We start from the raw sequence: 13,093 nt of genomic DNA on the forward strand, positions 1-13,093 counted from the left end.
TAAAGATGCAACCATCACAGATTAAGGTGCTGGCCTCTATCCCACTTTTTTTGCGGACAAAACACATCTATGGAAAGCAGTACTATATGTAAAGAGCTAAAATGCTTCCTCTTTTAAGATGACTTCTCTGACCAACAGCTAACGTTCAAGAACCTACTTTAGGAGTTCTCCCCCTGGCTCAGTGGTTAACGAATTGACTAGCATCCACTAGGACACAGGTTGGATCCCTGGTCTTGCTCAGTGGGTTAACAATCTGGTGTTGCCTTGAGCTGTGGTGTAGGTCACAGACTCGGCTCGGATTCTGTGTGCTATGCCTGTGGCAAAGGCCAGCAGCTACAGCTCCGATTCGACCCATAGCCTGGGAACCTCCATATGCCGCAGGTGTGCCCTAAAAATCAAAAACAAAAACAAAACAAACAAAAAAAACCCCACTACGTTGAAAACCATGGGGTACTACTTGGCTTCCCTGCTCTGGTCTGGGGCCCCGTTTCCTGGCTAGATATCAGGTCCAATCCGAGCCCTCCCTCTTAGTTCAAGTCTTCCAATAGCCTCCAGTCGTCCCACTGACCGGTCCTTCCTCACTGCCCCCTTCCAAACTTCCCTTTCCTATTTCCACCCCTCAATCCTGCGTCAGACTCTCCCTGGTCGTCCCTTCCTCATCTCCCTGGCTCCTTTCCCTCTCCCCGTTCAGGCAGTCTCTCTCCCTCCTTTCTTTCTGGGCAGACGACGCCAGTGCTCTCTCCTTCCCCTCCCACGGCCCCCACGCGGGTCTCTTTTATTCAGTGACCTCCCCCCTTCCCCACCCCACTCCACTCCACTGAACAGAGGCACCCCTAGCAGTTCGGCCGTTGGAGGGGGCGTGGCCCTGGAGTAACAGGTCTCCCGCCCCACAGGCCGCGGGCCCGCGCGCAGACAAAGACATTCCACAGCCCCCGCCCCCTCCGCGCACCCGGCCAGAAGGGGGAGGAGACACGTGTCCCGCTAGCGCCGAGTCACGTGGAAAAAGAAAACGAACGAAGCCCGCGGCCACCCGCGCACGCGCACGCGGCTCCGGCCTGGCGGGCTCACAGGGAACACGGGAGTTGGAAGGCGACTTCTTCGGACTCCGCGGCGGTGCGCAGGCGCCGTGGCCCGACCGGGGACTTTGTTCTCCGCGGAGAGACCCAAGGGCGGTGCCGGTTCCTGGTGCGCCTGCGCGCCGCCTCATTTCCGGTGCTCTCTTTCGCTGGGTCGCTTGGGTCGGCTTCGGTCGCCGTAGCTCCCGCTCTCCTACCCCCGCCAACCGCCGCTGGGGCCTCTGCCGCGTCGCTTCCTCGATCATTTGATCGGACATCCTCTCCAATGCAGCGCCGAGACGATCCCGCCGCGCGCATGAGCCGGTCCTCGGGCCGCAGCGGCTCCATGGACCCCTCAGGTGCCCACCCCTCAGTGCGTCAGGCGCCGTCTCGGCAGCCTCCGCTGCCTCACCGATCCCGGGGAGGCGGAGGGGGATCCCGGGGGGGTGCCCGGGCCTCGCCCGCCACGCAGCCGCCACCGCTGCTGCCGCCCTCGGCCACCGGTCCCGACGCGACAGTGGGCGGTCCAGCGCCGACCCCGCTGCTGCCCCCCTCAGCCACTGCCTCCGTCAAGATGGAGCCGGAGAACAAGTACCTACCCGAACTCATGGCCGAGAAGGACTCGCTCGACCCGTCCTTCACTCACGCCATGCAGTTGCTGACAGCAGGTAAGCGGGCCTCCGTGGTCCCTTTGTTTCTCTCGTTTCCCGCCCCCTGGGGACCGGGGAAGTCATGGACTCCCCTTCTCTCGTTATCATCTTCGGGAGTCTGGATTCCACTTTCCCATCCCGACCCAGAGTGCGAGGGAGAATTTCTAGGCTGCAGTGGAGGCCCGAAGGGGACTTGGCGATCTCTTAGCGCTAAGATCTTGATGGATTTTGTGCCGCGCTCCCGCCCCCTTGCCGACCCTTCCCCCTCCCACCTCTTGCAGCTGCCCCGCGCTCCGAGTGTTCGGATTCTTCCAGAAATGAACCACCTTCTCTCCCTTCCCCCAAAGGGAAAGCTTATTTGATCGCTGGTGGCGGTCGGCGCCTGACTGAGGGTGTAGGAGGTGAAGACAGCCTGAGCCGGGAGGAACCGTGGGAGGGAGGGCCGAGGTGAGATGGGGTGAGGCTAGGGTGCCCTATTCAGCGCGCCGCGGCCGCGGCCGCTGGGGCCGGATCGGACTTAGTGGTAACTGGAGCTTGAGTTGCTCGGAGGCAGGAGCAACCTGTGGGAATCGAAGCTTAAGATTTTAGGAATCAAATTTCCAACTTGGGCCGATAAGGTGGTCACTGCTGCAGTCGGAAGATTGGACCCCATTCTTTTACAACGTGTGTTTGTCACTCAAGAGGGGGAAAAAAATAATAACGCCAGTGACAGTGAAAGGGGATGATAGAGGGAGGTAAAGGATGGTTTGCATGGCATTCCCAATAAGATGAGGAAAAAATTGAGAGAAGTTGCATGATGCTTGTACCTGAAAGGTTTGGTCTCCCTCCGCCCTCTCCCCCGCTCCTTTTTGCTTCAGTAGTGAAATAGATTAGGAATAGTAGTCTTTGTTCTCTGTCTGTAGGCTAGTTCCTTTCCTGCTCAGCAGTGGCCGTCACTTAGTCGCTCTCATTTCTCCCTAAAGCCGTCTGTTTTGCCCTCTCTAGTTAAAACGTTTTTAATAAATATATTTTATATCTAAATTTTATTAAGCAAATAAAAATTCACAGCCTTCAACACTGAATCAGTTGGACTCTTTGGCAAGGTTCATATAATGGACAGATCCGTTATGAAAATATCATATCTCCCTTTGTTCTCTATTTCTCACCATTGGTAAGAAGTCTTTAAACACAGTAAGCAAAGCTCGAGGCGGTCAAGAATAAGGACATTTAGATAAACTGCTTGCATTTTCAACTCTGCTTTGCTGTTCTGTAATACAGTCAGATTGTTTAAACGTTATTGTTTATCATCTTCTCCTGGCAAACTCTTTGAGGGCAGGGAATACTTTTTAATCTGTATAGTTTTCATATTGTCTTGCGTATAGCAAACATTAGGTATTTGAATATGAAAGCAAGTACATGCAGATTCGGGAAAGACTAAATGGTGAAGGTTTGAATGGGTCTTATTTTTATTTCTTTAATTTTTGGTCAATCCAGATTAAATGTGTGAGAATAAAATAACAAACTTTAAAGCTTTAAGGTGCTGACTTGGGTTTGAAATTCTAACTCTTGACTAATTTCTCTTGGGAGCTTTCTGATCCTCGGTACCTTATCAGTAAAGTAGGATAGTGAGTTGTGGGGATTAAGTGTTGGTTAAAAGCACTAGCACCATTCCCTTTGACCTGTAATCATTAAGTGATAACTGGTCACAAGTTTTCTTCTAGTTGTAAATCTGTAGAGTAAGATATGAAAATGCAAAAAAAATTTTTTTTGCTCTTCTGAGCACATCAGTTGTCCAGTATAGTGCTCATTTTAAGTAAAAGATGGTTTCTAGGATAGCCATCAAAAATTATTGAGCCTTAAAGTTACAATTTTCATCCTTCTCTCACTGCTTAACTTCTCAGGGAGTGCTCTTTCTTCCTTTCTTTTTTAACTTAGTTTTGCTTTTTGTTTTTTTTTAAGGGTCCTACCTGTGGGATATGGACGTTCCCAGGATAGGGGTCCAGTCGGTGCTGCAGCTGCCAGTCTAAGCCACAGCAATGCCAGATTCAGGTCAAGTTTGCAACCTTCCCCACAGCTCGCAGCAATGCTGGATCCTTAACTCACTGAGTGGGGCCTGGAATCTACTGTGCATTCTCATGGATACTAGTTGGGTTCATTACCACTGAGCCACCATGGGAACTCGTAACTTGGGCTTTTCTGATGTTTTTTTCCTTTGACCAAATTGGATTTTAATCGGAGAAATGGAATTGCGGTAATGCTGGCTCATTGAGAGAACTGACTTGGGATGTATGGATACTTCTTATCACGGATAAGTCTTAATATATGTTGGACTCAGCTTTTAATGTTTATGAGTGATCTGGAAAAGGAAGTGTAGTAAAGTCAACCAATTGTGAGGAAGTGAGACTGCAGATACAGAATAGTAGTATTTAAGCTCTGTCGAAGGATATGTGTAAGAAAAATATCACTGACTGGATGCAAGACACTGGTCTGAAAACTTTACATCAAATATTTAGTCTTCATGATACTACTCTGAGGAAGTTACTGTTATTATCTTTACTTTTATGTATGAGGAAACTATGGCACACAGATTAAGTAATTTGCCTAAGGTAACAAAGTTGGTAAGCACATAACTAGGATTAAAGTTGGTCTTGAGTTTGGATCCTCACACCTTACCCTCTTTGCTCTCCACCTTTCACCCCCTACTGTAGTACCTGCAACAAATTATAATTTAAAAAATATTTTGTGCTAATGGAGTTCCCGTGGTGGCACAGTGGTTGATGAATCTGACTAGGAACCATGAGGTTTCGGGTTTGATCCCTGGCCTTGCTCAGTGGGTTAACGATCCGGCATTGCCATGAGCTGTGGTGTAGGTCGCAGACATGGCTCGGATCCCACATTGCTGTGGCTCTGGCGTAGGCTGGCGGCTTCAGCTCCGATTGGACGCCTAGCCTAGGAACCTCCATATGCCATGGGAGTGGCCCAAGAAATGGCAAAAAAGCCAAAAAAAAAAAAAAATTTGTGCTAAAATATTGTACAAAGTATTAGAAGAAAATTTGTTTGAGGACATCATATTGCTAGCCAACAGGTCAGTGGAGATGACCAAGCCAAGACGCAAAAGAAGGAGAATACCCAGAGAGCAGAGCCTAGCATTTGGGATTCTGACTCTTCCAGGCACCTCTGCCATTTCTCAAGAGGTGCTACAAGACCCAGCCCACTCTCCCTTTACCAGCCACACATCCCTCCCTGTGCCTTTCCCAGCTTTACTTTGTTTTGCACTTAATCAGCATCTAATGTACCATCTGTTGTAGTTATGTGTTTATTGGCTGCCCCGACTTTATGGCTAGAGTGTCAGCTCCGCTAGGGCAGGGATCTTTTGTCTGCTTTGTTCATGGCTGTTCATTGAAGTGTGCTGCAGAGAGTGGCCTCTTAACTAAATATTTGATGAATAAATATTCATATTCATTTCATAATGGAAAAATATGAACACAATTTTGAGGGATTTCTGTTTTGAATATAGACTTCTATATTAGTCAAGTTGATAATCAACTGATGACAATTAAATGTGTTTGCAGACAGTTATACAAAAGCTCAGGGTAGCCATTCTTATTTTCTTTTTTTTTTTTTTTTTTTTTTTCTGTCTTTTTGCCTTTTCCAGGCTGCTCCTGCAGCACATAGATCCCAGGCTAGGGGTCCAGTCGGAGCTGTAGCTGCTAGCCTACTCCAGAGCCACAGCAACTTGGGATCCAAGCCATGTCTTTGACCTACACCACAGCTCATGGCAACGCTGGATCCTTAACCCACTGAGCAAGGCCAGGGATTGAACCTGCAACCTCATGATTCCTAGTCAGGTTCATCAACCACTGAGCCACGATGGGAACTCCGTTATTTTCTGAAACAAAAATAATTTATGGAGTTCCATCGTGGCTCATCGGTAACAAACCTGACTAATATCTTTGAGGACTTGGGTTCGATCCCTGGCTTTGATCAGTGGGTTAAGTATCAGGCATTGCCATGAGCTGTGATGTAGGTCACAGACGTAGCTCAGATCCCACATTGCAGTGGCTGTGATGTATGGTCTAGGCTGGTAGCTACAGCTCCAATTAGACCCCTAGCCTGGGAACTTCAATATGCTGAGGGTGTGGCCCTAAAAAGACACACAAAAAATTTTATTATTTGCGTTAAATGTTTACATAATAAACACAATGCTTGTATGTATATCAGTGGTTTTTTTTCCCCCTACTTTGTATAGCTGGGAAAATGTTAGTATAAATGACTCAGGAATAAGTAAACATTTTGAATAGATTAATAATCCCCAAATAATCTGAAAGGATACTCAGAAATTCATCTTCCAAAGTACTCAGTGAAGAATATTTACAGACAAAAATCTACTGAAACTTCAAAGTAGTTATTTATAGTATATTATAGAAATACATGAAGATATTCCCATTTCATTCTACAGGGCTACCAAAACCTATTAAAACCAGAAAGTGGAATTGCAAAGAAACTATAGACCAAATACGGTCCACCCTCCATACTACAGGTTCTCTGTATCTGTGGATTCAACCAGTGGTTCATCAGGAAAGGGGAAGCTAAGATTCCAGAAATTTCCAAAAAGCAAAACTTAAATTGGCCTTGCACTAGCAACTATTTCATATTATTTACAATGTGTTTACAACTACTTACATAGCATTTATATTGTGTCAGATGTTGTAGATAATTTAGAGATTATTTAAAGCATAGAAGAGGATGTACATAGGTTATAGGCAAGTACTATGTCATTTTACATATGGGACTTGAGTATCCTTGGATTTTGATATGAGGGGATGGTCCTGGAACCAATCTTCCTTGGATACTGAGGAATGACTGTTTAGGTATGACTATTAGGAAAGGAAAAGGCAGAATTTATCATTATTTGCAACAACTTCATTGCTCTTTACCTAGGAAAGTAGTGAGTGATGTGGCCGATTACAAAGTAAAGACATATAAATCAGAAGCTTTCTAGAGTTCTCTAGTGGCTCAGTGGGTTAAGGACCCAGTGTTGTCTCTGTGAGGATGCAGGTTTTAATCCCTCTAGGCCTCAGTTACAACTCCTCTTTAACCCTCAGCATGGGAACTTCCATATGCCACAGGTGCAGCCATGAAAAGGGAAAAAAGATAAAGAGCTTTGGGATAGGCAATAAAAATCAGTTCAAGGAGTTCTGGCCATGGTGCAGTGGGTTAAGGATCTGGCATTGCCACCACTGTGGCTTGGATTTGATCCCTGGGCCAGGAACCCCTATATGCCGCAAATATGGTCTTTAAAAAAAGAAAGAAAAATCAGTTCAAAATGTATGTGAGTAATCATAAAAGTAACATTAGTAATATTTTAAGAGTTCCCATTGTGGCTCAGTGGGTTAGGAATCTGACTAGTATCCATGAGGATACAGGTTCAATCCCTGGCCTTGCTAAGTGGGTTAAGGATCCTGCGTTGCTGTGGCTTGTGACAAAGGCCGGCAGCCACAGCTCTTATTGGATCCCTAGCCTGGGAACCTCCATATGCCACAGGTGCAATCCTAAAAAGAAGAAAAAGAATTTTTAAATAAGTAACTAAAAGAGTAAGTGAAGATAAATGAGAAAAAAAAAATTGAGACAAGAAAATAATGAAAACCTGCTCCATTGACAAAAATGAAGTCAAACAAGACAGTACTGGAGGGAATGTAAATTAGAAAGAACTCAAAACAGTGCTGGTAGAAGTGTGAATTGGTACAACCACTTTGGATAACAGTTTGGCATTTCATTTGAAAGCTGAACATTCAGATTCCTTCAAATTTAGCAACACTATTTCTAGGAATATACCCAAAAAACCTTTTGCACGTGAAGTGACTCACTCATAAAATGGTGCACCTTATTCACGAGATGATGGAACTTTCACCATTGATTGGATACAGTGAGATTTTCAAAATGAAATAGTTACACAGCAGTGAAATTGAAAACTACAGGCTACATTCCACGACATGGAGAAATCTTGGAAATCTAAGGTTAAGTGAAAATAGGCCCCATGAGGCTACATGTGTATGGTACAATACTGTTTTTATGAACATAATACTACCAAGATTAAGTAAAATAATAGTATGCATGGGTGTCTGATAAAGCAATTTTTACAAAACTAAATACATGTTTACTGTACAGCTCAGCAGTTGTGTTCTTGGTCATTTAACCCAGAAAAGTTAAAACTTAGGTTTACGTGAAACCTACACATGAATGTTCATAACACCTTTATTCATAATAGGCAAAAAAGAAATAAACTGTATGTCTCCATTTGGTGAAGGGTTCAACTGTGCTGTGGTACATCCATACCATGGATATTTTTATTTTTATTTATTTATATTTTTCCACATTGTGAAAAAGTTCCAGGGCCAGGGACCAAAGCTTGAACCACAGCAATGACATGCCCGATTCTTAACCCTCTGAGCCACCAAGGAACTCCCCAAACTCCCCGGAACTGTTGAGTTCCTGTCGTGGTACAGCAGAAACGAATCAGACTATGAACCATGAGGTTGTGGGTTCGATTCTTGGCCTCGCTCAGTGGGTTAAGGATCCAGCATCGCCATGAGCTATGTTGTAGGTCACAGATGTGGCTTGGACCCTGCATTGCTATGGCTGTGGTGCAGGCCGGCAGCTGTAGCTCTGATTCAGCCCCTAGCCTGGGAACCTCCATATGCCTCGGGTTCAGCCCTAAAAAGCAAAAAGAAAAAAAAAAAGAAATGAACTATTGATAAATGCAACAACTCAGATGGATCTCAAGAGAATTATGCTGAGTGAAAAAGCCAATCTGAAAAAGTTCCGTACTGTATAACGGCATTAATTTAATACTCTTGAAAAGACAATAGAGATGGAGAACATTAGTGGTTGCCAATGTAAGGGAAAGATGAAGTGATGTCACTGTGGCTAATTTAAAGGGTAGCATGGGGATCTTTCTGGGGGAACTGATCTGTACCTAGACTGTGATGGTGGTCGTGTGAATCTGATTAAATTGCATAGAACTAAGCACACACACAAATTAATACATGTAAAATCAGTGATATCTGAATAACTCAACAAATTTATTAATGTGAGCTTTCTGGTTATGATTTTGTATTATAGATATGCAGAGTGTTAGGGAGAAACGTCAGTGATGGGTATATGAGATCTCATTTCTTACAACTACACATCTCAAGATAAAGGTTTTTTTTTGTTTGTTTGTTTTTTTTAAGAGGAAAAAAAAAAACCTCTAAATTCTACCTAAGAGATTTGGGAGACCATGATCAATATACTGTAATAGAGTTTGCCGTTATCCTGGGATGAGAATTGAGCCCCTTAGAGGGCTCTTAACTCATGCTCTGGGGCATTTTTTTGAGCCAGTACTCACCCTTAATACGTAAAATATTGTTTATATCTTTTTCTGGGCCGCTAGTCTGTAGGGGCTCATGACCCCAAACAAGATTAAGAACCTCTTGGGGAGTTCCCATCGTGGTTCAGTAAAAACGAATCTGACTAGTATCCATGAGGACGAAGGTTTGATCCTTGGCCTTGCTCAGTGGGTTAAGGATCTGGTGTTGCCATGAGCTGTGGTATAGAGCAGCAGCCACAGCTCCAATTTGACTCCTAGCCTGGGAACCTCCATATACTTTGGGTGCAGCCCTAAAAAGGCCCCAAAGAACCTATTGGAGTTCTCTGGTGGATTAAGAATCCAGGTTGTAATTGTTCTGGCTTGCATCACTGCTGTGGTGTGCAGGTTTGATCTCTGGCCCAGGGACTTCCGCATTCCCTCGGGTGCAGCAAAGAAAAAAAGAAAAAGGTTAAGAACCTATTGCTCAAAAAAAAAAAGAAAAAACTGTTGCTCTGTGCTCTTGTTTTAAGCAGGAAGTAATCTGTAAAACGAAAAGAACGGAGTGGTTTTATACAAAGTTAGTAAACTTCCTGGACTTGTGATTCCAAAAGGATTTACCAACAGAAAAGACACCGGGCAGAGGATTATAAATTTGGGAATGATAAGGTTATATGAATCATTAAGTCAAGTTGAGGTTGTTAACATTTCTTTCATTTGATAAATGTTTATAAGTTGCTATTGTGTATTAGGCATTGTGCTACAGATAGCACACACTTAGTTTAGTGATGGAAGGGAGGGTTCCAGAAATTGTTCACAGCAAGGAAAGGAGTGTTATCCTTAGATGTATGAACCTAATACATTGATAATCTGGAGGAGGACATGACCTTTGACCTTTCATGGCAGATAACCTATAAATCTTGCTTCTAAGAAACACTATCTCAGGATCCCTTAGTCAGAAAATCTTGACCATTGTTTTGCTCCTTATGCAGCTTTTATCAAATGTTCAGGTTAGGGAGTTCCCTTCATGGCTCAGTTTAACGAACCAGACTAGGAACCATGAGGTTGTGGGTTCGATCCCTGGCCTTGCTAAGTGGCTTAAGGATCCCCCGTTGACATGAGCTGTGGTGTAGGTTGCAGACACAGATCTGATTCTAAGTTGCTGTGGCCTAGACCAGCAGCTCGAATTCGACCCCTAGCCTGGGAACTTCCATATGCCTCAGGTGTGACCCTAAAAAGCCAAAAAAAAAAAAAAAAAAAAAAAAAAAAAGGTTCGGCTTAATGGGATGTACATGATAGTCTCAGCAGTTAGCAAACCCGACTAGCATCCATGAGGGTGCAGGTTTGATCCCTGGCCTCACTCAGTGGGTTAAGGATCTGGTGTTGCTGTGAGCTGTGGTGTAGGTCACAGTTGTGGCTTGGGTCCCATGTGGGCTGTGGTGTAGGTTGGCGGCTACAGCTCTGATTGGACTCCTAGCCTGGGAACCTCCATATATCATGGGTGCAGCCCTAAAAGAAACAAAAACAAAACAAAAAGACCAAAAAAAGATAGTCCACTTAAAATTTGTATATAGTTTTTCCATATTCCTCTAATACTAACATTTTTGTGTTCATTAAATCTCTTTTTTTCCCTTAAAAGAAATCCTCCTTGGAGTTCCTGTCGTGGCTCAGGGGAAACAAACCAGAATAGTATCCATGAGCATGAGAGTTTGGTCCCTGGCTCTGCTTAGTGGGTTAAGGATCCAGCGTTGCTGCAGTGTAGGTTGCAGACGAGGCTCGGCAGCTATAGCTCCAATTGGACCCCTAGTCTGGGAACTTCCATGTGCAGTACCCATGGCCCTAAAACTAAAAAGAACAACAACAAAACCCTCCTTTTTGAATGTAAGAAGGGAGACTAAATTTGCCCAAGGTTACACACCAAGCATGAAGCAGAGCTGGAAATAAAACCCAGTTCCATCTAACTTCAAAACTCAGGTTCTTTCTTCTCAGACATACATATAAGAGACAGTTCTTATCCTTTGGAGCTTAGTTTGGTTGTGATAAGACCTACCAAAAAAGTAAAGATAAGTTATAGCAAAAGATGGAGTAGAAGAAATACCACAAGATCAGTTGAATTTGCTCTCACTTAAGGAACAACCTGGGTTTAAATGTCTGCTCTGTCACCAATTTTGTGATCTTGGACAAGGTTTCTTCACCTGTTAAGTGAGGATAATTCTGGTTATAAAGACAAAGGGAAACAATAAATAAAAAATTCCTGACACATAGAAGACATTGGATAAGATATCATTGCCAGCATCTAGCTTTGAAACAAATGGGTCACCTGTGTTGTTTACACGTTAGCTTTTTTTTTTTTTTTTGACTCTTGGGACATCCAAGGTCTCTAGAGGTTTGGGCAAAGATCAGTGAAAGGAGTTAGTTTCAAAAAAGATTGTCTACGGAGTTCCCATCGTGGCGCAGTGGTTAACGAATCTGACTAGGAACCATGAGGTTTCGGGTTCGATCCCGGCTCGGATCTGGCATTGCTGTGGCTCTGATGTAGGCCAGTGGCTACAGCTCCGATTGGACCCCTAGCCTGGGAACCTCCATATGCCGTGGGAGCGGCCCTAGAAAAGGCAAAAAGACAAAAAAAAAAAAAAAAAAAAGATCATCTACAAAGTATTTTTGCTGAGGGTAAGCCTTTTTTAAAAAGCTTCTCCTTGATTTTTTTTTCTTCCAACATAACCTGCTCCTAGCTCTCCATTAGACATGAGGCCAAGGAGAGAAATTGAAAAAGAAAAGAAAGGAGTTCCCGGAGTTCCCGTCGTGGCACAGTGGTTACTGAATCGGACTAGGAACCAGGAGGCTGTGGGTTCGATCTCTGGCCTTGCTCATTGGGTTAAGGTTCCGGCATTGCTGTGAACTGTGGTGTAGGTCAAAAACGAGATTCAGATCTGGCGTTGCTATGGCTGTGGCGTAGGCTGGTGGTTGCAGCTCCTATTAGACCCTAGCCTGGGAATCTCCATATGCCGTGGCTTCGGCCCTAAAAAGAAGAAAAAGAAAAGAAAGATGAGGCAGCTGAGCATCTGAGACACCCACAGAGCCCTTTTGTTGCCTTTAGCTGCATGACAGTGTCTGAGGGTATAAACTATACTTCCCCAAACTACAAAATCGGCTCTTTCTTGCTTAAAGTGACCCTCCCCCAACTCCGTCCACCTATACCTTGTTGAGAGGCAATAATGAAAGCATGAGGTATGCAGTTAGAGAAAGCCTGGTCTTAATCCTTATTCTAGTGCTATTTTAACACCTATGATTTAGATATTTAACTTCTCTGAGTTTCAGGCTCCTCTGTTGTAAAATGGAGATAGGACCAGCTACTTCACTGAATTATTTTTTAGGATAGTCGAGATAACATTTGTGTAGGCATTGAATAAACGTTTGGTCCTTCCCATTCCAAACAGGGAAGGTGACCCTTCTTAAAGTTTCAAGTTGCTTCCTGCTCTTTTGCTTTCTAGGCTAAACTCCCCTGATTCTTTTGTCTTTTCAATCCTCGTTTATTTATTTATTTGTTTGTTTATTCTTTCTTTTTAGGGTCACACCTGCAGCATATGGAAATTCTCAGGCTAGGGGTCAAATCAGAGCTGCAGTTGCTGGCTTATGGCACAGCCACAGCAACTCAGGATCTGTGCCGCATCTTCAGCCGCATCATGGATTGTTAACTCACTGAGCAAGGCCAGGGATCAAACACAAATCCTCATGGATACTAGCTGGGTTCGTTACCACTGGGCCACAACGGAAACTCCAATCTTATTTTATATAAATCATAATTTTTCTCTGAATACTCTTAAAATGCTTTAATATTTTTAATTGTAAGATAAACTGGACAGAGGGATCCTAATAAAGATCTGACTAGTTCAAAATATAGCGGAAGAATTCATGTCATAGATAGGTCTTAAATTCACAGGGCAGGAGTTCCCGTCATGGCGCAGTGGTTAACGAATCTGACTAAGAATCATGAGGTTTTGGGTTCTATCCCTGCCCTTGCTCAGTGGGTTAACAATTCGGCGTTGCCGTGAGCTGTGGTGTAG

The 13,093-nt window shown here is 44.3% G+C and overlaps 1 protein-coding gene across 4 annotated transcripts in view; it reads left to right on the forward strand.

The window, feature by feature from the left end:
* The first annotated feature begins 1,205 nt into the window (after positions 1-1,205).
* Positions 1,206-13,093, forward strand: part of KHDRBS1 (KH RNA binding domain containing, signal transduction associated 1) — a 42,041-nt gene continuing 30,153 nt past the window's right edge. For 3 of the 4 annotated variants that reach the window (XR_014804948.1, XR_303997.3, XR_014804947.1), the window contains exon 1: positions 1,206-1,723. Coding sequence is in view for 1 of the 4 variants with exons in the window: in NM_001243596.1 (NP_001230525.1) it covers positions 1,342-1,723 (382 nt within the window). In the remaining 3 variants the exon portion in view is untranslated. 4 annotated transcript variants of the gene reach the window in all.

Source organism: Sus scrofa, chromosome 6, assembly GCF_054392235.1.
Source record: "Sus scrofa isolate SSC_HxYL_T2T_F1_AM1 chromosome 6, Sscrofa_HxYL_maternal_Yorkshire_Landrace_v2.0, whole genome shotgun sequence".
NCBI lineage: Eukaryota > Metazoa > Chordata > Mammalia > Artiodactyla > Suidae > Sus > Sus scrofa.